Raw genomic sequence first — 24,168 nt, forward strand, 5'->3', positions numbered from 1 at the left:
TTTGGTAATTTTCCCTTTAAAAAAAAAGACCTTTGGCTCACCAAATAAACACAACTTTATAAAGGGAAAATTACCAAAATACCCCTCTAATTTGTGGAAATTCCCAAAATACCCCCGATATTTTGTCATAATTTTCCAAAATACCCCTCAAATTTTCCAAAATTCCCAAAATACCACTGGTTGTGAGATTAAATTTTTCCAAAGATTAAAAACTTTGTACCTTTCATAAGAAGACTGATTGTCTATCAATACAAGATACTAAAGCTAGAATTTGAGCAGGTTATGTAGGCTTTGGTGATGAATTGCTTCATTATTTTTAGATATAATTGCCCTTTTTTGCGAGGTAATTTGTGACAAATTACATGCTAAGCACTCAAAAACGGATCTTGATTGTCAAAGAAGAATAAAGGAATGATAAGCTTGAATAATCTAACCAAAATAGATACAAGGATATTTTGGGAATTTTTGAAATTTGAGGGGTATTTTGGGAATTCCCACAAATTAGAGGGGTATTTTGGTAATTTTCCCCTTTATAAATGGAATCGAACGGATTTTTTTGCTTGGCGCCACAGCCGCCGTAATGACGAGGCACGACAGGTAAGTTCTATAATTCTCGAAAGGGAAAATTACCAAAATACCCCTCTAATTTGAGGAAATTCCCAAAATACCCCTCAAATTTCAAAAATTCCCAAAATACCCTTGTATCTATTTTGGTTGGAATGTTCAAGATTTTCTAATCTTCATTCGTTTTTGACAATTGAGATCCGTTTTTGAGTGCTCAACATGTAATTTGTCACCAGTTACCATCGCAAAAAAGGCAATTATGTCTAAAAATAATGAAGCAATTCATCTCCAAAGCCTACGTAACCAACTCAAATTGTAGTTTTAGCATCTTGTACGATAGACAATCACTCTTCTTGTGAAGACCTACAAAAAAATTTATTTTTCGAGAAATTTAGTCTCACAACCAGGGGTATTTTGGGAATTTTGGAAAATTTGAAGGGCATTTTGGGAATTTATGACAAAATATCGGGGGCATTTGGGGAATTTTTGAAATTTGAGGGTATTTTGGGAATTTCCTCAAATTAGAGGGGTATTTTGGTAATTTCCCCTTCTCGAAAATATAGCGCCTGTAGGCTACCGGTAGCGAAAGCAGGTGACAGATTGCACCTTTCTTATGGAACCTAAGGCATTCGACAATGTGAGACGGGTATGCATCGCGTTTGTCTCTGTGAGAGAGAGAGAGAGAGAGAGAGAGAGAGAGAGAGTTGTGTAGTACTAAGTGTATAAAAGCGTGAAAAGAGCACTCCGTTGTGGAAAAATCCTTAAGGGTGCAAATGTTTGAAGCTCCTTGAGCTGAAATGCAGTCAGGCATCCTCACCATTTAACTTTTCTGGAAGGAAGCTGTTTGCATTTGCTTTTCTTCCAACAAAGCAAAGGGGATCTAGACTCTACATATGTCAAGGGTTGGCTTTCCTCTTCCAAAAGTTCGCTGTGAATTGCATGGGTGGTCAAGCAAGAGCATTACAATCTTTACTGAGGTCAAACACACTCAAGATTTTGTTAACCAAGAAAAACATCAAAACTCTTACTTTGGGATAAGTGGAAGGCTAGAGCACTTCTTGGAAATAAACATTGGTCTTGTTAGAAATAGGGCCAGAAGGCTAAAGCACTTCTTGGAAATAAACATTGGTCTTGTTAGAAATACGGCCAGAAGGCTAGAGCACTTCTTGGACAGAAATATTGGTCTTGTTGGACATACGGTTGCAAGAATGCACACAACGATGGAGAAGACGAAGGAGAAGCTCCAGAGGACACAAGTTAGGAAGTAATATTATTGAGTGTGCCAATCCAAAGATAAGACTTGCCCTACAGTGATGGGCGTATATACAAGCCGGAAAAAAAACTTTAAAGAGAAAAAAAGGTGTCCCTTGCGTTCCTAAGTGCGTTCACACACATCACTACCATAATATGGTAACAAATCCCCCTTGGGAGTTTTGCGGTGGATATGAGTTGGCCCTCAATTATAGGAAAGTGTAGATTGTATGTTTTCAATCCACAAAGGAGAGTAAGCCCAAAGCTTTGAACTTCTCACGAGGCAAAGCCTTTGTGAAATATGCAGTAGGGTTGTCCACATGTCACGTACACATCTAACCCTATGTGCATGTGGACAAGATAACTCCTACTGCTACGGTTTAGAATAGCCTAGAAAGTGTTTTGGAACCCTTGTGAGTTTGTATGTAGGATATGCATGCCCAAACACTTTAGATTAGTTGCACACCCTCTGATTGCACATGAGCATAGCCAGTGTTTGCTATGTGTAGGCACTGGGACGTGTTCCCATACAATTGCATTAGCACCCAACCTAGGTATTTATCTGCATGTGAAGCACCTCTTATAAGTGAGTTTATTCACTCATTAATAAGTGACATTTTTAGAAATTTTTGTTTGCATTGCCAAACCCAGCTTTAATCCCATATATAGTGACCCTAGGTTGCGTGCGCGGAAAGGAGAGAGAGAGAGAGAGAGAGAGAGAGAGAGAGAGAGAGAGAGAGAGAGACCAAGGTCCAAAACACTATGCGTAGAAAGAGGGGGCGATCAGCCCCCCATGACTACCATGAGCAGAAGACCCAATACAATTAGATGTGTTTGGAATACAATTAGATGTGTTTGGAAGTGGGTACTCCCCTGGCCCCATAAATAGGTGCCCAAGGGGAGGTAGGGCAAAGCCTGGAAAAATCCCCCCACGACCCAACAAGAAAATGATATATGGAAATATATGAGGACGCCCATACAAAAGTGGGCGGCCGGCCCCAAACTCGGGCGATCGGACCAGGTACAACCTAGACTATGGGTAGCCAGCCCGACGACATACTATCCGTACAAGTATGCCCTAGACTTGTGAAGCAGCAGAGTGGTGTAAGTCTAACACTTAGTACAAGCACCAAGTACTCGCAGTACCTCAGCATTCATGGTGTTTTTCATTAGCATCCAAGCTTTTTTGCCTAGCATCAGCCTAGCGTACCAAATTCAGCCCACATTGCCAGAGCCCTAGCGTTAGTCGTTTTCAGCCATATCCTTGCCGTATCGTCGCAGATATGCAAGTCACACCAGCGTTTTCAGTTTCAGCACTCAGATCAGCCCATCGTTTTCAGATTTCAGCCCATAGCCTCGTCAACACTTGCAGATCCCATCAGTTTTCACAAAAGTTTTTGCATTTCAGTCCTTGGCCTCACAGAACCAAGTATCTATAGTAAGATCCCATCAGCATCTCAACATCTAGGACCATTGTATCAACATTGGTGCAATCTAAAGCAAATAACTCTCTAGTGATAGAGAGGGGGACCCTTGGAGGGGGGTTTGGGACCCCATCTGGTGTCCTTTCTCTCTCTTCACTCACAAAACCTTCACTCACAGTATCTTTCTCTTCTCTCTCTAGTCTTTGCACATCCCTCATAAAGTAAAAGGAACTCTTTTATTCAGTTATAGGAACCTTGAGTACGCATTGAGCACTCATCCTAAGCATTCACCATCAATCACTTTCGTTGCACATTACATTGGTATTAGAGCTCTTTTGTAACAAACTTGGACACTCCAAGTCAAGAATCAATCACGACAGCACCAAATAACCACTTCAAAACAGTTCACAGTTCACAATAGATTTGCACTGGCCCGACGGAGTTCCGTGCCTAGAGATATTGGCCCCAAAGACTGGCGCCCCTTTCCGTATTCTTTTTGTATTAATCAGTTCTAAGTACAAGAGTGGTTGGGTCTCACTCTCAGACTCTGTGTCCAGATGCTCTGCAGAGTGGGAGCCCAATCCACATATTTTAATGTTTACAAGGGATGCCAAAAGCAGGGCCCCAAAAGCTTACAATCAAAAGCCTGAAAATAAAGCAAAGTATCTTTTCTCTCACAAACTCTCTTGAGTTTCAAGAATAAAGCAATGGAGTTCTCTCTCTCTCTCTCTCTCTCTCTCTCTCTCTCCCCTTGCAATTTGCGTAGAGCAAAAAGCAGATTTTTTCCCAACGCAATTCCCGCCGTGATTTCTGGGCCTTGCCGTACGGTGCCACGTCAGCATGTTTGCGCATTTCACGTCATTTCCCTACTTCCCTAGGGTTAGGGTTAGGGTTTCTGTTGTTTTAGGGTTTTTGGCAGATTTTAGGGTTTGCAGGTTTTAGGGTTAGGGTTTTTCAGAATTAGGGTTTTCAATAGTAGTTAGGGTTTTTGCTCTCGGGCAGGCACGTCATCACTTTGTGACATACCCCCCTCTTGAAAGCATTGTAATCACCCTCGATTACGCCTGCAAAACAGGCAGAGGTCATAAACCGTCTTAGCAGACACTGACTATTAGTACCTACATACTAGGAACACACATCTAGCACATGTACCAATCGACAGTCACATCACAGGACATCACTAGACATCACAGGACATCACATGACACTCAACATTCATTCGGATCTTAGACCATGATTTATCGGCAATGTAGTTAGCAATCGCATCTAGATCCAATCAGGACCTCATCAATGTCCGATTGACTAACCCCTATTGCAACCATGTCTATTCGAGATCAATCAGACCAAAATGCTGGAGTCATGTCGTCTATCAGTTCCTGCACTTAAAAAGAAGTCAAGAACAAATCAGTATCATATTCAGGAATTCCATTTCATAAGTCATCCAGCAGAATACTGTCAGCTCTCAGTATCCTTGAAGCTCAAAGAGACATCAGTGACTTTAGTATCAAAATCGAGGCATCTGTTGACAAAGGAGCGGAGTAACTCCCCTCTTGTGCATCCCACTGCACCATATCTCCGGCCAAGCTGAATTCTGGGTTCCATTTGGAGTAGACTATGCTAAACCAAAAGCCTCGAGGTAAAGTTTCACAATCTGAGGAGTATCTGCTAGGTCCTCCTCCTCCATCCACTTCGCATCCAATGCAGGATAGTTCTTGAACTTAACCAAGAACCCCCTTCGGACTTTACCTTTATTCTTCGTATCCTTATGTGCCAAAATCTGTTCAGGAACAAGGATCTCCTCGTTTTCTTCCACTTCAGGTCGCTCATCAGGCTCCCCATCATCAGGCACATCACCTTTGAAAGGTTTCAAGAGATTCACATGAAATGCATTGTGAATCCTCCAATGTATCAGGCAGTTTCAGTCGGAAGGAGACATCATTTATCTTTTCAGAGATCTGGAAAAGGTCCGTAGTATCGCATACTAAGCTTTGGAAAAAGCCTCTCCTTTCCCTTTTTCTTTCTCAGGCGTGCCTTCTCTAAACGTAAGAGCACCCAATCATCCTCCTTCAATTTCAAGTTGTGATGATGGCGATCCGCTGCCTTTTTCTGTCGTTCTTGAGATTTCTGCAAAGTCTCGCGAACCTTGGCAAAAGCCATATCTAATTCTCGCGTATATTCATCGGCTTCAAAAATCTTATCTTTCGTGCTTAGGAAGGGTGGAACCTTCGTAGCACCTTCAACAATCTCAAATGGCGCCTTCCCCGTCGAAGAGTGTATCGTGTTATTGTAGGCAAATTCCACCAAAGGTAGGTACTTTTCCCATTGAGTCTTCTGATCCAAGATATAAGACTTCAATAAATCTAGAACCACTAAATTGGCAATCTTAGATTGCCCGTCAGTCTGCGGGTGGAACGATGACGATAACTGCAATCGCGTGCCAATGTTCTCCCAAATTGGCTTCCAAAATAAACTCGTAAATCTGGGATCCTTGTCGGAGACAATCGTCTCAGGCATGCCATGTAATCTGAAGATCTGGGCCACAAACAGTCTCGCTAAGTGATTCGGCTTGACTGTTTTCTTCACTGGAATGAAATGAGCCTGTTTGCTACATCTGTCAATAACAATCCAGATACCATCGTGACCACTCTGTGTTCTCGGGAGATCAAAAATGAAATCCATTGCAATACTTTCCCAGGGGCGGGTGGGTATGGGTAAAGGCTCTAACAATCCCTGTGCTTTATGCCTGTCAAACTTGACCTTTTGGCATACTAAGCAACTGCGCACAAACTCTTCCACATCCTTTTTGAGTCTCGGCCAAAAGAAGTATCTCTCTACCCCTTTCATGGTGGTAGCAATGCTGCGATGACTCGTAAAAGGTGGACAGTGGCATTCAGTCATAACCTTTTCCCTCAACGGCTGTATAATGCACATGGTTTTTCTCATCAAGTAGCCATCCCGAATGGAATATTCCGCTACTGTCTCCCCATCCTGTATCTGTGTGAAAACGTTTGCAAAATTTGTATGTGTGGCATACTGGTCGACCATATCCTCGAAGCTCCTAGGATGTATCGCGGAAATAGCCAGAACCAACGGCTTCTGAGACAAAGCATCTGCCACCACATTCTTCTGTCCCTGCATATGGGCAATGTGGAAGTGAAACTGTGACAAGATGTTCGCCCACCGCATCTGCTTTTCCGAAAGCTGCTTCTGTGACAAGAAGTAGCGCAAACTCTGATGGTCTGTAAAGACAATAAAATCTGCTCCGAGTAGGTAATGCCGCCAGTGAGTAAGAGCATGGATAACCGCCAAAAGCTCTTTCTCATAAATCTGTGCTGTCATCTCCGGCCTTGAGAACAATCGACTCTCGTAAGCAATGACATGGCCTTCTTGCATTAAGACCGCACCCAGACTACGACCAGAAGCATTACAATATACTTCAAATGACTTCTGCAAGTCCGGCAAAGTCAAAACTGGTCCCGTAGTCAATTTCTCTCAATGTCTGAAAGGCAGTCACCTCTGTGGGTCCCCACGAGAAAGGGACTCCTTTCTGTGTCAAGATATGCAAAGGGGAAACAACCTCTGCAAACTTTCGAATGAACTGCCTGTAGTACGAACACAGTCCCTAGAAGCTTCTAACTTCATTGACATTCTTCAAATCGGGCCAATCACGTATAGTCTCTATCTTGGCCGGATCCATTTGCACTCATGCTGCTGCTGAGACAGTGTCCCAAAAAGTGTATCTCTGGTAGGAAAAATTCACTTTTCTTTGCATTAATCACTAACTTGTGATCTCGTAGTGCTTGAAAGACCTGAAGCAGATGATCTCCGTGTTCTACCTCATTCTTGGAGAAAACAATGATATTGTCAAAGAAAGTGCCAACAAATAGCTGGTTCTCTCGAAGAAAAATCCTGTCCATCATCCGGTTAAATGTCGCAGGAGCATTGGTTAAGCCAAAAGGCATCACCAAAAACTCAAATAATCCAAAAGTCGTCCGAAAAGCTGTCTTGTAGACGTCTCTCGGCGCGATTCTGATCTGATGATATCCACTCTTCAAATCAATCCTGCTAAAGCACAAGGATCCGTGCAATCTGTTGAGTATATCAGCGATCCTAGGAATCAGAAATCTGTTCTTGATGGTGATTTTGTTAAGAGCTCTATAATCGATGCACATTCTCCAAGATCCGTCTTTCTTCAAAACCAACAACACTGGAGAGCAATACGGTGAAGTACCAGGCTGGACAAGACCCTTTTCCAAGAGGTCTTTCACTTGGTTCATAATCTCTTCATTCTATGCTCGGCTCACACGGTAAGGTGGCCGGTTCGGTGGTATGCTTCCAGGTATCAGATCAATGGTATGATCCTCAGGCCCTCTAAAAAGCAATCGGCATGAGTGTGGAGAAAAAAAAATCTTGGCCTTCTTTTGTTCAGGTCAAAACATATTCGACCTTTATTGATCGTTAAGTTCTCTCCCAAAAGAATTGAGTAAAGAAACTGAAGTTCATCAAGTACAATCTCTGAGCCCTTCATTTGTCAAAGTCGCTTTCTCGGCCCGGTAGTCAACCATGGCGTAGTTTTTGTGGAACCAAGGAATTTTGAGTTTCTATGTCACTCACGTGCCCTGAACACCCCTGTCATTGCAAACGAAGTTTGCCAATGCTCGGTGTAATGGCAACATCCCGTCGGGTGCCACTCGAACTACCTCCGCCTGTGGCCTCAGCCTGTTGGGTGTAGTTCCAAATCGAGCCGCCAATTCCAAGTGAAAAGAAGTTGGCCTTGGCTCCTTCAAAAGAGCTTCCTGATCCTTCACTTTGCCCCAAAAGCGGCAAAGTTTGTACTTTCATTCATTTGATTCGGTTCAGGTCCCACACCATGTGGTACCAGTTCTGCTTTTTATTTGCTTTTCTGCCACGTCTCTCAGTTGCTTTAGAACTTTCTGGCCTTTCTTCATCTTGTTCATTCGGTGCCTTGTTAGGGCACTTCGCGGAGATATGTCCATGTTCCCCGCATCCAAAGCACTTCCCCTCCCTGATGAAGCGAGCTCTCTCCTCCGGAGTAAGCTTGGGTCGTGCATCCTTCTTTTCTAGGTTGCTCTTTCTCTTTCTACTTTCATTCGCTGAAGTCTGTTCGGCTCGTTGTGTCATGACCTCATCGGTGGGGTAGGTTAGACTGCCAGAGTGAATGGCAAAGCCCCGTTTCGCATGACGATCTCGGATCTCTGTAGGTAGATCCAAGGTAAACGGCTCAATCTGTTCTCTGAACAAGATCTTCTTGAATGAAGAGGCGGGTAGAAAAGAGCTCCAGAATCTCTCGCAATAAGCATCCACTGTATCTCTCTTGGTCATCCGAAGATGGTTCCAAGCAGCTCGTATATCGCGTTTATACTCTTGAGTCAACCAAGTAGAAATAAAAAGCTTCTTAAATTTCAGCCATTTAACTGGCGCACTCTTGTTTAAAAGAAGTGTGGACCACCAAGTTCGAGCATTCCCCTTAAAATAAGAGGCAGGTCTTTGAATCTTGGAGTGCTCTGAGTAGCGTCCGCCCGCGAAAGCGATGTCAAACTGCTGTATAAAAGACAAAGCCTTCGAAGCATCTTGTCAAATTTGATCGACTGTCCACCTTCCTTAAACTCTCGGACTTTCTTGCTTTTATCTTCTAGAAAGTCATACTGGTTGGCTTTATAAAAATTCTTCTTGTTCGCATAAAAGTTGCCGTCATTAGAGTCGAACTGTCTGTAGACGAGTCCTCTGTAGAACTGTCACTCACTGGGCGAGATTTAGACTTCTTTGCCTTTTTCTTGCCTTTTCCGAAGCGTTGTTTCTTGCTTCGCTTTTTGCCTTTTCTGTCTTCTTTGCTCGAATCTGAAGAGCTAGAAGAACTGTCAGAAGAAGAAGAAGAAGAACTGGGTACTCCTTCTAATCGAACACGCTTCTTTAGTTTCTTTGCCTTATCAAATGTCGACTGACGACCCAAATAACCGGGGAAGTCAGTGCCTTTCTTCTGCTTTTTGCCGTGCTTTTTAGCTTTGTTCTACACGTCAAAAAGCTTAGCAATCCGTGCATCAACCACCTCTAATTCCTTCTCTGAATAGGTCTTGTGAGTAGAAGGTTTCTTGAGAGCGGGTTTCAGGGGTGGTGTTGTGGTTTTCTGCCACTGTTCGTGCACTTCCTGAAAAGAAGTCTCGCTCATATATTTTACCAATTCAGGTCCTTCGCAAAACTGAGCATCATCTTTGTTGCATCGCCGATCAATTGACGACGCTTCATCTCTCGTTGCTCCGCCTGAGTAGGCAGAGGTGGGCCATACTCTCTGTCGGAATCTTCGTTGTGATCCGTGCCTGCATCTCCGGATGCGGAGGGAGTCGACTGATCCTTGCGTGAAGCCATAGGTGCTGTAGAAAAAAAAAAATTGGGATCGGATTTCCCGTAGAAGAGAAATTGTCCGTGCTCTGATACCACTATAACAGACTTGGACTCTCCAAGTCAAGAATCAATCACGACAGCACCAAATAACGACTTTAAAACAGTTCACAGTTCACAATAGATTTGCACTGGCCCGGCGGAGTTTCGTGCCTAGAGATATTGGCCCCAAAGACTGGCGCCCCTTTCGGTATTTCTTTTTGTATTAATCAGTTCAAAGTACGAGAGTGGTTGGGTCTCACTCTCAAACTCTACGTCCATATGCTCTGCAGAGTGGGAGCCAAATCCACATATTTTAATGTTTACAAGGGATGCCAAAAGTAGAGCCCCAAAAGCTCACAATCAAAAGCCTGAAAATAAAGCAAAGTATCTTTTCTCTTACAAACTCTCTTGAGTTTCAAGAATAAAGCAATGGAGTTCTCTCTCTCTCTCTCTCTCTCTCTCTCTCTCTCTCTCTTCCAGGCCATGCCGTACGGTGCCACGTCAGCATGTTTGCGCATTTCACGGGATTTCCCTGCTGCCCTAGGGTTAGAGTTAGGGTTTCTGCTGTTTTAGGGTTTTTGGCAGATTTTAGGGTTTGCAGGTTTTAGGGCTAGGGTTTCCAGAATTAGGGTTTGCAGCAGCAGTTAGGGTTTCTGCTCTCAGGCAAACACGTCATCACTTTGTGACACTTTGGTAGTGTTCGGGATCATCACTCAAGAAAAGAACCTAAAGAACCTCTCTCAGATTTATTTTGTCAAAGGATCTTCGTGTCCTTGCCCCGGACTTATTACCCACTCCCACCCTTAGTCCATTGCACATCGGGCGCGCTCACGTCTTCATCGCTCTATGTTACGGGCAAATAAACCATAAAGATCCACACATTTCTTTTTTACTTTCTTGAGATAACAGGCAACCAATTCGTGTTTTTGAAGAGTGGCAAATAACCCAGGAAAGAAGGGCTTGTCTAGTCTCCCCTTGTCATAAAAACTAATATAAATATTCCCAAATGATTCTCATTTTAAACTGATCATTTAATATGGGGAAGTACCAGGGGAGTAAAAGCTAGAATATTGGTAAGGCTGCCATACCGGTCTCGTCAGGGATCCAAAGGAGGGAAAATAGGGATCCAAAGGGGGACAGTCTGCAAAAGAGCAATGGGGCTTAAAAGACCTAGGTTTAACTCCATTAAGACTTCCATAGGCTAAGGTTTCAAAAATTAACTCATTAATCCAATGGCCAAAGCAAGGGGAAATTTGGATGGTCATGGGAAGACTAAAAAGTCTTCCCACATCCCTAGCAAGGAGGGGGTGAGCTCTGTTAGTAGGGGATGAGAGAGAGAGACACACACACACACATACACCAAGGCTTCCCCTATGCACAAAGGGAATATTGGACACATGCAGGTTCCTAGGCCAGTTGTCCCTAACTTCCCCTCAATCCTATTGGATGGCCATAGAGGTGGACCAATGAGAATTAGGCTAGAGTAAAATTAGTCTAATCAATTTAAAAATGCTCGATAAAAAAACCAATAGAAATTAAGCTCTAGAAGACTATTGGAGAGTCTACCTAGAGGTCCAATGAGCATTCAACAGCCCAATGGCTTGCCTGATTCCTTAGATGGCTGAAAACGCTAGGGCTACTGCGGGTGTTGGTCTTGCTGAGAAGTTGCCTGTTGAGCAAGGTGCTCCTGCTGCCTCTTCTGCCAGAAAGTGCTAGCGCTAGGTTTCTATTTATACAAACTTAGCAAAATTGCCCTACCTACTTTCCAACAAAAGTCACTTAAAAATAGTAAGTGAAAAATGTCAAAAATAGGGAAGTCGTGGGTTCTTGTGAGTTCTTGTGGTCTTGGGTTCTTAAGTTCACGAGGAACTTGGGTTCTTGTGGGTCTTGATTCTTGGGGTTCTTGAGGGTCTTCTTTTGCTTGCAATCTGTGTTAGAGAAGGATCTTCTCTTCACCCGAGTTCGACTCTTTTCCGCGGGCGCACCCCTTGGCGGCCTTACGCTCACACCAAGGTTGCTTTTTCCCACCTCACGTCAATTGGCTGGCCGCTAAGTGCACGGTCCGCTCTCAATGAGTGAAAAGAGGCACAAGGGGAGGCTGGACAAGCCTTTCTTTCCTGGGATTCCTGTCACTCTTCAAAAACACGATTAGTAATCGACACGCCCAAGCGAACTTGGGTTCGTTCGACTTCAACAAGAAAAAAAAATTATGTGGTTCTTGTGGTTCTTTCTTTGAGTGATACAGAACACTGCCAAAGCTCTGATACCAATGTTAGGTGCAGCGGAATGAATGTTTGAACTTTGCTCAAGATGAGTGCTCCAAACTGTGCTCAAGGTTCCTTTTACTTATGGAAGGGAGAGCCTTCCGTTCTTAATGAGAGAGTGCAATGGACACAAATAAAGTGAATGGACACAGTGAATGGAAGTGCATGAGACTGAGAGATAGAGAAGAGAATACGACACCAGAGACGTTGTAAAACCCTCCTCCGAAGGCTCCACTCTCTATGGCGAGAGCGGTCTACTATTGATTGCACAAATCTCTACAATGCTTGGACTTGCCGACAATGTCGACGACGATGAAAACTGAAAACACTAAGGGCTGAAATCTGCAAATCTTTATCTGCTGTATTCTGACTCTATGTTGATGACGACGATGCGACAACAACGCGCTGGAAACGCAGATGCTGAAATCTGCGTTTTCCGGGCTGAAGCTGTAAACCTTGCGGAAACTGACTGTGCAGCGAGGATCTGCTGCGGGGAGGTGAGATCTGCGAGGTTTGGGACTTGATCTGCGGTGTCTAAGGGCTGAAAACTGAAAACGTTGGTGCTTCTACTGATTTCGTCGCGAAGGAACTGCAAAACGCTAGGGCTGAAATTGGTCCTGCTGTCGCCGGTGGTCCTGCAAATGCAAAACGCTAGGCTGATCTACTGTGTCGTGATGACGCGGGGCTGATCTGCTGTGCACAAAACGCCAAGGCTGATCTGATGCAAAAACGCTAGGTCCTTAGATGGCTGAAAACGCTAGGGCTACTGCGGGTGTTGGTCTTGCTGAGAAGTTGCCTGTTGAGCAAGGTGCTCCTGCTGCCTCTTCTACCAGAAAGTGCTAGCGCTAGGTTTCTATTTATACAAACTTAGCAAAATTGCCCTACCTACTTTCCAACAAAAGTCACTTAAAAATAATAAGTGAAAAATGTCAAAAATAGGGAAAATAGGTCTATGCACTATAAAAATGCTACTGATGGGATCTGACTGGGATCTGATGGTCATGCTGTGTGCAACTAGAGGATATGCATCTAATCTAAGTGTCTGGACATGCACGGTCTGCGAACAGACTCACAAAAGTGCCAGATCACTTCCTATTCTAGACTGACTTGATTGAACTGAACCCGGGTCATGCTGTAGCTTGTCCATGGACACATAGGATTGGATGTGTCACGTGACATCATTGCTTGGATCTACAAACTGGAGTGGGACTTCAATCAGTGTTACCAGGGAACGGACATTTCGGGCCTTGGAATGCCGGAACGGCGTTCCGGCCGGCCGGGATTTTCTGGAACGCGTCGGAACGGAACGGCGTTCCGGCTGGAAACTGTCACCGGAACGGGACGCCCGGAACGGGACGCCCGGAACGGGCTGTAACGGGACAGAACGGACCGGAACGGTCGGAACGGCCCCAACGGCCATAAACGGTAGTTTTTGAAATTGAAAAAAATGACTGTTAGGCAGCCAACGGCTATTTTCAGCAGTCAAAAAAGTATATAATGCCCCCCTCCTCCCCCATTCTTCACACACTCATCAAGCCTCAAGTCCCATTCTCCCTTGCTTGAGCCTTGCTCTCAACTCTCAAGCCAAGCTCATTCTCCCTAGCTTGCTCTCAACTCTCAAGCCATAGTGTGGCGCCGCGGCATGCCTCAAGGCTCAAGCTCTCAACCTCTCTCTCTCTTGGGCTAACTTCTAAGTTCTAACCCTCAACTTTCAAGGCTCAAGGCTCAAGCTCTCACGGAATCAAGCGGCAAGCCTCTCTCTCTCAATCCCTCTCTCTCTCTCTCAAAGTTCAAGATCAAGCTCTCTCTTTCACGGATAATCCATCATCCATGGCCTCTTCTTCTCGTTCAACCCCCTCCGTTCATGCGGGCAACACTCAAAAGGCGAAGGAATGGTCGTGGTGGGATGAAGTGACCTCGGAGGGCACCTTGTCGGCGGCGGGAGGTTCTCGTGCATGGGGATGCAAGCTATGCTCTTACACGCGGAAAGGGGGGCATGACAAAGTGAGGGCACACTTTCTTCGAGTGCCAGGACATGAGGTGAAATTTTGTGCCAACGTAACCATCGAGAAGAGGAAGGAGCTCGAGGAAAAGGATCGGCAATTCAACCATAAAGCCAAGCCGGCACGCAAAGGTATTGATCCAAAGACCCTCATTTTCCCTTCTTCCTCTCTACCCGGTGTAGGTGTTGGTGCATCTTCAAAAGGTCCAATTCGTCGCCAAAAGACCCTTACCACCTCTTGGGACCCAAAGAAGAAAGAAGAGGTGGATGCGGCCGTTGCCCGATTCTTCTATCACGACCATATCCCATTTGTCGCAGCGAGGTATGTACATTGTTTTATGATTCATCAATCTTCTCTCTCATTTCTTCCGTTATCGTCGTTTCCACTTTTTTGATACTAACCTCTTCTATGTTTGATCGAAATAGGTCGGAGTATTGGAAAGTCATGGTGCAACAGATAGGAGAGTATGGCACCGGCTATGTGCCGCCATCTTCAGAGGCTCTCCGAACCACCTTGCTCGATCGAGAGAAGGCTATCGTGGAGCAAGCAACCCTCAACATTCAGCGTCTTTGGGCAAAACATGGCGTTTCCCTCATTGCTGACGGGTGGAGCGATACAAGGAAGAGATCTATCCATGGTCTCGTCGCATACTCCAGTGGAGAGATGTACTTTGTGCACTCTCATGATTCCACTGAGAGTGGCAAGTCCGCCGATGTCCTCTCTGCAGAGTGGACAGCGGCCATAGAAACCATCGGTGAGCAACACGTGGTGGCCTTTGTCACAGATGGGGAGGCATCAAACAGGGCAGCAGTAGCTATCATAGAGGGCCACTATCCGCATGTGACAGTGTGCTTTTGCATGGCACACTGCTTGAACAACCTTCTGAAAGACATCGGCAAGCTAGACTGGATTGCTCCAATCATTGCTGATGCAGTGAAGATGGTTACTTTCATCAACAATCACAACTTGGTTCGGAGTGAGTACCTCAAGAGGTCGGGCGGCAAAGTGCTTCTAAAGTATTCAGATACCCGCTTCGCATTCAACTTTCTTCTTGTACGCAGGCTGTCTGAATGTCAAAATGCGGTCCGACAGGCCTTCATCAGTGATGAGTTCACCACCTCCCCCTATGCAAAGACAGTTGCAGGGATTTTGTGCAAGGATAAGGCAGAGGATCTTGAGTTCTGGAAGGAGCTCAAGAGTCTAGATGCACAGGTAAACCGGTGGTTCATTTGCTTCGAGTTCTGGATGGCATGGATCCTTGCATTGGCAAGATTTATGAGGCAATGGACCGCATGATTGAGCAGCTTGCACAGCTTGAGCCAAACGCAGAGCGATATGAGGAGATCCATGCGCTTTGCAGCTCGAGGTGGAATTCATATGCCTCTCCTTTACACGGGGCAGCGTACATGGTGGATGCAGAGTTCCAAGGTGCAGGGCAAGAGACAGATAGGGAAGTCATGAACCAATTTACAGAGATCTTAAACAAGATGGTTCTAGATAGAGATGGGCGACGCATTGTTGAGCCAAACGCAGAGCGATATGAGGAGATCCATGCGCTTTGCAGCTCGAGGTGAATTCATATGCCTCTCCTTTACACGGGCAGCGTACATGGTGGATGCAGAGTTCCAAGGTGCAGGGCAAGAGACAGATAGGAAGTCATGAACCCAATTTACAGAATCTTAAACAAGATGTTCTAGATAGAGATGGGCGACGCATTGTCAGAGATCACTGAGACAGTACAGAGAGATGCGAGGGTCATTTGCAGTCCAGATCTCAATTGATCGCAGGAAAATAGGTTCAGTGCTTTGTGGAGGACTATGGCTATGATGGCCCTGAGCTTCAGAGATTGGCGATCCATTCTCAGCCAGTCAGTTAGTACCTCATGCTTGGAGCAATTGTGGAGTACCCTTAGCCACATTGCTTCCAAGAAGAGAATCGGCTTGGAGTGGAGAAGGCTAATGATCTTGTCTTCGTCAGCGCAAATTTGAAAATGCTTTGCAAGAGTACAGACAAACAGACAGACCCTTTTACACAGTGGGAGAGGAGCAAGAGGCCTTCTCAGGCGGGAGATGCACATCCACCAACACCAGGTACTTCATCTGTGCTGAGATCGAGCCGACCTAGACCTCGATGAGGAATGGGAGGATGTGCATGATTTAACAGCCGGCTACTACGGATTGGGAGGCCTCTCAGGCTAGTGGCTCTTGAGTCTTGAGTCTTTGCCATTTATCCACCTTTTTGTTGGCTGCTTGAGCTTGCCCCCTTTGCCATTTGTAGCTACTAGCATCTTTATTGGTATTTGTCACCTTCAGTCTTTGATTGTGGTCACTGAAGTCTGGTTTGAACTTTGCCCCCTTGGTTTTTTTGTAGCACCTTGGCCGCTGGCGGCCCTTGAGGCTTGTTACTATGTTAGCCTAATTAATTCCAAAGTGTTATCTCGACTACTACTCTTGCAATTATTTGAGCATTGTGTATGTACTATGGGCATTGTGTTTGCTCATTGTTGTTCATCTGGCTATGTTGTTCATCTGCTATGTACTCTGGCGCGCTCACATCCCAATCAAGTCATAATAAGGTTAAATGGTCTTCGAATCGGTTTTTTTGTGGTATTAGAGTCAAAGGACTCTAATACTACTTGTAATCAAACACATAACGCTAAAAAAAAAAATATTTGGGTGTTTTTTTAGCCTGCCGTTCCGGGCCGTTCCCGTTCCGGCCCATTCCCGTTCCCCCGTTCCACAGGGAGGCCCGTCGCCGTTCCCGTTCCGCGTTCCGGGTAACTCTGACTTCAATGCTTTAGACTCTCTTTGAGAGTTTACCTGCAAGATGCGAGAGATCAGACATCATTTTGCGACTACATCCAGAGTCACTCGGAGCTTGGCTTGGATGGTAGTGCAATTGCTCTTCTACACTCCTGATCATTTGGATTGCTACCTTCAGAGTTGCTTACACTCACCCTCGGTAACCTTATAGCAGACTTATCCCACGACCTGGGCAATAGGCCACTCCCAACTCATTCACATTGAGAACCACACCGAGATGCGGTTTGGTGGCGTTGTTGGCGCGGATTCTGTTTTGGTTGATACCAGAGGATTGGAGGCAGGACATACAGGCAAGATGGCGTAGACAAATTGGTCTGACCTTTCCTCTTCTCAGAGGATCTTCATAGCGCAGACTGCTCAGTTTGGCTTCGTTGCTTCTATAGGATGATTACGGTGCAGACAGCTTGGTCTGACCACACCTCTTCTCAGAGGCCCTTCTCAGCGCAAACTGCTTAGTCTGGCTTTCCCCTCATCTTGGATTACCCTACCTATTGACAGGACACCATCCGGTGGTGGTCCGTGCGGTCTATTGGCGACTGCTGTAGCTTTACGGTAGCTTCCACAGTGCAGACTGCTTAGTCTGGCTTTCCTTGATTCGGAGGGAGTTTATGGCGCAGATTACTACATCTCGCCTTGTGGATTTTTACACAGCTTAGTCACCTGGCCACACTGGGTTGCATGTTCATGCATTGACAAGCTTCCGTGCATTCTTATGGCAGTTCTTGGGCTTCTCGGCTAGTATGTCTCCGGGCTGGCCACCCGTAGTCTAGGTTGTACCTGGTCCGGTCGTCCGAGTTTGGGGCCGACCGCCCACTTTTGTCCGGATGCCCACATATATTTCCATATATCATTTTTCTGTTGGGTAGTGGGGATTTTTATCAGGCCTTGCCCTACCTTTCCTTGGATGCAATCACATGCACAGTTGCAATGCAGACATAGACTTCCCGATGCTCTATGATGTGATTCCTCACGAGCATGATGATTTGCATGATCAAGATGTGATTTCTTACGAGCATGATGATTTGTATGACCACAATGTGATTGTTCACAATAATGATGGGTTGATTGATACTGTTTCTAGTGAAGCTAACCTCATTGTAGATTCGATCAATCACAAGGAACCGATCTTGGCTCTCGAACCTAGGTCCAAAGAACCCCCTCAAGAAGAACCGATCTTGGCTCTCGAGCCTAGGTCCAAGGAACCCCCACAGGAAGTATTATGTGTTCGAATGATTAGTTAGCACGCATTGTTTGAGTGTTTCATTCGTGATGCTTTCCTGTATTTTAGTCACCATTCTTATGTGATCCCTTTTCATAGGCATGCCATATTGCACGATGAACACGATTCAATCATGAATGAGCATGGATGTATGCGGATTTCTCATGAAAAAGCTGAAAAGTATGCATTCAAGGAATTCACATTCCAGGTCTCTTCCCTTGGCATGACACAGTAAAAGATTGAGCATCAAGCATATGCATTTCCATTGTGATTTGTCACAGTTGATTGTTAGAAAGACAAGATTCGATCGAGCGACCGAGATGGGGAGATCCAGACGCCCACAACTGCGGAGGACTACACAGCATCGACTGAGGCTGCATCAGAGGATCCGGATCACTTTGGCCCGACATGCACGACGCCCGGCCAGACTATTGACCATGGAGGAGATTGATGAGATCCACCAGCGACCGATGTTGGATCTCTTGTGATCTCTCTTGTGATTTAGCTATCCCAGCTAGCTGCTTAGTTCACACCTAGCAGTTTAGGATTCCATAGCATACTATTTTCATTTTGTCATTTTGTTACTTTTGTTACTCTGACTTTGTATCAAATCCACCACATCGTAACTTTTTTGGTCTCATAGGTCACTTTGGCCTTTTGAAGACGTTAAAATAACATTTCATTTCATTTCATTGCTCAGCCTACCAGCCACCCAGAGGAGTCGGTAGCACTCCTATCTCAGTTCTTAGTTTGTAGTTTTCTTTATTTGTACCCAGACTTGGTACTAGACTCATCATTGTAATCAGTTGGTCTCATAGGTCATTTTGGCCTTTTGTAGACGTTAATATATCTCATTTCTCTCTCTCTCTCTCTCTCTCTCTCTCTCTGTGTGTGTGTGTGTGTGTGTGTGTGTGTGTGTGTGTGTGTGCGCGCGTGCGCGCGCGCGTGTCTCTCTTGATGAGGTAATATATTCTGGGCTCATAGGTCTTTTAGGCCTTTTTCAGATGTAAGTGAATATTTCTTCTCTCTCCATTTGGGTTTGATGTTGGAAACTCTGTGCAAGTTGGACTCAGAAATTTACTACCTAGCATTTTTTCCCCCTGAAATTGGTGTGTGTGACATGGAACTCTTGTTAGTGTTCAACTGCATAAATAACGTTCACCTCTCTTGCAGCTTTTTCGTGAGTGCCTGCGACGGGCAGAATTGGAGGGAAGGAAGGTAAGATTGTGATAGTAAGCTTTTTGCTACTGAAGATACTTCAGATTACTGTTTTTAAAGCCCAAGCTTCAACTCTCTGTTTCTGTGGACTTGATGTTGTAAGACCGTTTTGTTAGGTGGTTGCCGTTTTGTTAGTTTGAATGTACAGGTTTGCTCATTTTAAGCAAAGAAAAAGAGCAATTTTGACGACGTAGATGCTCCATGAAACAAGAGAATTGAAGGAGAGCTGAAGATATAAAAAGCCTATTATCTTGACCCCATTTTGGTGGTACAATTAGACAGGCAGCTGTTTATGTAAATTGCAACTTTGAACAGTTAAATCAAACTATACCCACATAGCAACTCCAAAGCTTGATCAAACCTAAAAGGATATTTAAAATTAATTAGACTACATAACCTGAAACCTTCAGAATTATTGCTTTGAGCCTATTGATGATTGGATAATTCAAATTCATGAGCGGTAATTTGGCAAAGAGCTGAAATAACCATCAAGGCCTTTGTGTTTTTTGTTTCTTTCTTTGCTGACGTATTAAGAGAACATCGTTTGGATTTTGTTTTCATCAAACATGCATTTTAGTACAAGGACTTCTTGCAGGAGGCAGCTACACTGGCTTGCAGACGTTTCTACTATTTTCTTTCCCCTTTTAGCAAGCAAATGCAGTCTTGACATTCTGACCAAACCCTGAATCATCGTTTCCTCACTCAAAAAGAAGGCACACCAAACGTGCAAAAGGACCTGTTGTAGCTGTATAGTCTTCCTGCATTTTTAGAGGAGCTGGCTGTTCACTCGATTGCTCTCTCAACCTCTAGTTATCATTAAGCCCTAGATCCAAAGAGAGATGATGCAGTGATACAATTGAGATGGTTGTTTGGATTTTGGTAAAAGTCCCTTGTCTCCTCTCAGGCACTTCCATAGGCAAGCCCACGCACTTATCTGATGAGAGAAAACCCTAATTGGAATCTTCACACACTCGAATACAAGGTAGAAGCAGGGTGGGACTGCACTAGTGCACAATGGAAAAACCTTGTGTATCCCTTATCAAAGAGGGTGAAAGTGCTGATATCAGCCATAAGCAACCACACCCCTTGCTTACAATCACGGCACCATAAGTGATGTGCCATTTTGAGCCATTTTTGACCCAAAATGGGTGTGTTTACCCACAAATGATGTATTTGTCTTCCTGCTTTGTATTTGTGTGTTGGACTCTTCTGTTGCTAGAGCTTTATAATTGGTTTTTAATATATGTCGAGAAACCAATTTGCGCATCTTGCATTTGGAAATCATGAGTTGAGTGCATCAAAGTTAGTAAGCAAATAAACGAATGCATTTATGCTAGTAAATTAAGCGCTTAATTTCTTCTTTTGATGGCTTGTTGACTTGGAAGTTTTGCAGAGAGGAAACTCTGAGGTTCTGAAAGAGATGATAAGGAAACAGTTCAAGCGGAACATGTATGAGACTGATAAACAAAAGATTGAAGAAATGAGAAAAGCGTGAGTAGATTTGTTGGCTCTTTCTCTAATTGCAGAGTTTTTGCAGGAAATTGAGATTTAATGGGAGGGTAATGGTAATGGTCTTGCAGAGCTGTCAATGGTCTACTAAACCATCTTTTGTTGGACACAAAGTTAGCAGACAAGCAAGCAAAACAATCTTCATAAGGATCGGATATTGTGAGATGAATGCTGGTTAGTTTTGGCTACAATGGGCTTTTTTGCATGAAGGACCTTTGAAGTGGCCATTGCTTCATTCAAAGCTTCCATGCACTTGTTCCTCCTGGCTCAGAGTGGTTCTCATCTGCACAGTCTTAAAAGACAGGCATCTCAGAAAGGTTCTGGATATAAAAGTGTGGGCACTTGGTATTATGGAGCATCCTCATCCTACTATAGTCAGGTACAGGTTCTCACCCTGTTGGGATAGCTCGAGACCACTTTAATCTCAGGTCTTTAAAGACTTTATGGACCTTCTATCAATTTATAGCTCTCATTTTCTTTCAAACAAGTAAACAATGACTGTTCTCATTGGTGATAGGCTACATGCCAAAAGCTGTGGTTTGATATTGCAATATAGTCTGATTTTCGGCATATAAAAACATGCCCAGGAGAAAGGTGTACAATTTTTTTGTGCCTTTGTTTACTTGGTAAATCAGTCCCTTCATTAAATGGCTACATTGAAACGCAAGGCTTTCACCTTATTTAAGTAAATCTTCATGTGATGTGCAATTTATGGCCTTGTTTTAACGACCTGTATGCTTAGAGTGTGATTGCATTTTTGGAGTGTTGGTATGATGCAAGTTAGGCTTTTACAGCGTCCAGTTCATTGCTGCAGTTACGACACATGTATTTGGAAAGAGTAAATCAGTCTCTCTTCTACTTGAAATTCAAGCCAAAAAGCATGGCTAACATAGGCTTGCAGGTAACCTTTGTGGACATCGGTGTTGGCAAAGTCCTCCATCTGCTCTATGAGCATTCATTTTTTTGTGCTTTGGTTCACACCATCTAAGTTGGGACAACAAAGGTATTTGTTTGCCCGGTAACCAACAAGGCCAACATTGATCCACATTGCGCCAATTGCTTGCTAGTTTAGGCAATTTAACAGATCTTTTCATGAACGGCTTTATTTGTGTAAGTGATCATATTGGTCGCTTACCTCTTAACATGTTGTCTAATGGTCATAGCAAGGGCATCATATGCCCCTCAAATCTATCAAAACAAGATCTTCATACAAGGTACATGGTGAAGCTGTGATTGATCTCCCCACGGTCCTCCCATTGTGTGATGTCAAGGTGTGCTGCACACTCCCAAGGAGGGGCAACAAATGAGACACCCCTTTGGAATCTGAAGTGCAGCACGATTAGCCTCTTCCTTGTTCACATGCTCAAAAGTGAAGCTTGATACAAACGGACGAGAATTGCACCATAAAAGACAAGTGATGGTATGCTAATAAGCTCCCACGAGTTCCTCTGTCTTGTGAGGCACCAACCATTGCACAACGGTGGCTTGACCAGGTGTCAACCTGCCCTAAGGTGGGTCTTAAAATCAGCAAGAAAGTAGGTGGTAAGATCTTGATGTCGCCAATGCTTTGCAGTAGATGGTGTCGCATCCATTGAGTTGTCAGGATGTGGTGGCTCAACATTACTGTATACTTCAGAAGAATGAGACACCAATGGAGAATGGGAGAAAGGATCCCTTTAAAGGCACTTCCCAAGGATCCCACTACCTGCGACTGGCTCTGCCATATCTCCGAGGGATCAGGATTATTATGCCATGTCCGTTGCTGCCAGCAACGACTCTAATCTGCTGGAGGATGCACTCTTCAACCAGCTTCGATTTTACCGTACTCTAAGAGCCAGCCATCTCCAAGTTCCACACAAAAGAAGCAATCCCACAACGTGTGTTGGCTGCCTTGAGTCCTTGACTATAGGTGGATGCTCCGTGTGCGAGAAAGCTTCCATCCAAGTTTGGGCTACAAAGTATTGGAAGCTGGTTGGTTCTCTTATTTGGTTGCTGAATACCCATTTCACTGTGGGACTTCTTGGTCCATTCATGCAAAAGCCCACCAAGTCTCGTTTGCGGCAGGTTCTTCAGATCTTGCAGTATTTGAAACAATCACAGTTGTTGGGCATTTGGTTTGATGCTGGAGGTACAAACTTGAGGATTACTCTTTAAGGATGCAGTGAATCAGATTGGGGTGAAGATCTAGATGAACAACATTCGATTAGAGGTTACACCTTTTCTTTTGGATCAAAAGCGATTTTATGGAGCAGTAAAAAACAGCCTACAGTTGCCTTATCTTCCATAGAGGCGGAGTATCGTGGTGCTTGCAGTGCTAAATGTGAGACTGTTTGGTTATGTAGGTTGCTCTTGGAAATTAGTTTTCTGTAGCACATGACCACTATTTATTCTGACAACCAGAGCTAGCTATTGCAAGGAACCTGATGTTTCTTTAATCACTTCCGGCGAAGGGTCGGATGGAAACCCAAAGATAACTGCAATCTACACACTTGGCAACACTTCGTAGCACATGACACACGCCAATCTACTCTGTGTTCGTCTTCTCACATCAATGGCCTCCTCTCAACCCGGCACCTCTATGATGAAATTATAGAAATCCCTAGCTAATATCCAAGTTTGTGACAGAAGCCTAGTTGCCTTACTGCTAGTCTTCAACCAAGGGTTTTTCCCATGCATGCTGATGGTTATATTTCTCGATATGCCTTCTTGACATGATGAGTTCTTTAGTATATTCAAGTACCCTAAAGCATTATGCAGGAAGAATCTCATTCTTCAATCAGTTAGATGATGCATCCAAGCTTTCATAGGATTCCCTGGATCCTTACGTCCGTTCTTGGGTGCCTAGATGGACCCCAAATACCAAAACCAACACAACCCTGACCAAGGGGCCTTGAGTACCACAACAAAGCGGTACATAATCATTTCTTACCAGATTATGATTAATCCTATGCTAGCAGAATAGTATCACAGTCAAGAAATGCTATAACAGGTTCTCTCCTGACCACATTGTTGGCGGACGAAAGAGGCAGCTGCTACAAGGGGTAGCTCCACCGACACTCTCTCCTAGAAAATACTACACAAGATATCTTCCTTGGAAGCACATTTCTCAGTGCTAGTGTCAATCAGCCATTCTGCTTTTATTCCTGATTGCACCATATTGAGACAATGGCCCTTTAAGTCATGCTACCTTGGTCTTCCCTATCATTCTCTGGCTCATTAGTGCTTGTGCACTCTTGTACAATAGGATGTGAGTGCGGAGGTGAGGGCTAGCTTGTTGTAGCCTCTTTGTGGAGAGTTTGGGAGAGGTGCTTCAAGCTTTATCTTGCAGCAATTGCTCATGAAAAAATGGTCTTACATCGGCTGCCTTTTCAAAGTTTAGGACCCCTAGGGTCTGACCTATGCCTAGCTTTTTAGAATGTCGTAGTAGCATACCTTGAAGTTTGGTAGAGGGCATCATACATCTCATTCCCAAAAGCCAGTTGATGACATTCCGCA

General features: G+C 44.4%; 1 protein-coding gene across 1 annotated transcript; it reads left to right on the top strand.

Moving 5' to 3' along the window:
* Positions 1-1,097: 1,097 nt before the first annotated feature.
* On the top strand, positions 1,098-21,266 carry EMB2786 (COMPLEX 1 LYR-like protein). Its single transcript, XM_086504202.1, has 4 exons — positions 1,098-1,210; positions 19,120-19,164; positions 20,558-20,655; positions 20,745-21,266. The coding sequence occupies exons 1-4, from the start codon at positions 1,178-1,180 to the stop codon at positions 20,818-20,820; spliced, it is 252 nt and encodes an 83-aa protein (XP_086360328.1). The 5' UTR covers positions 1,098-1,177; the 3' UTR covers positions 20,821-21,266.
* The last annotated feature ends 2,902 nt before the right edge of the window (positions 21,267-24,168 follow it).

Source organism: Adiantum capillus-veneris, chromosome 28 (assembly GCF_014529385.1).
Source record: "Adiantum capillus-veneris isolate H3 chromosome 28, ASM1452938v2, whole genome shotgun sequence".
Classification (NCBI taxonomy): Eukaryota; Viridiplantae; Streptophyta; class Polypodiopsida; order Polypodiales; family Pteridaceae; genus Adiantum; species Adiantum capillus-veneris.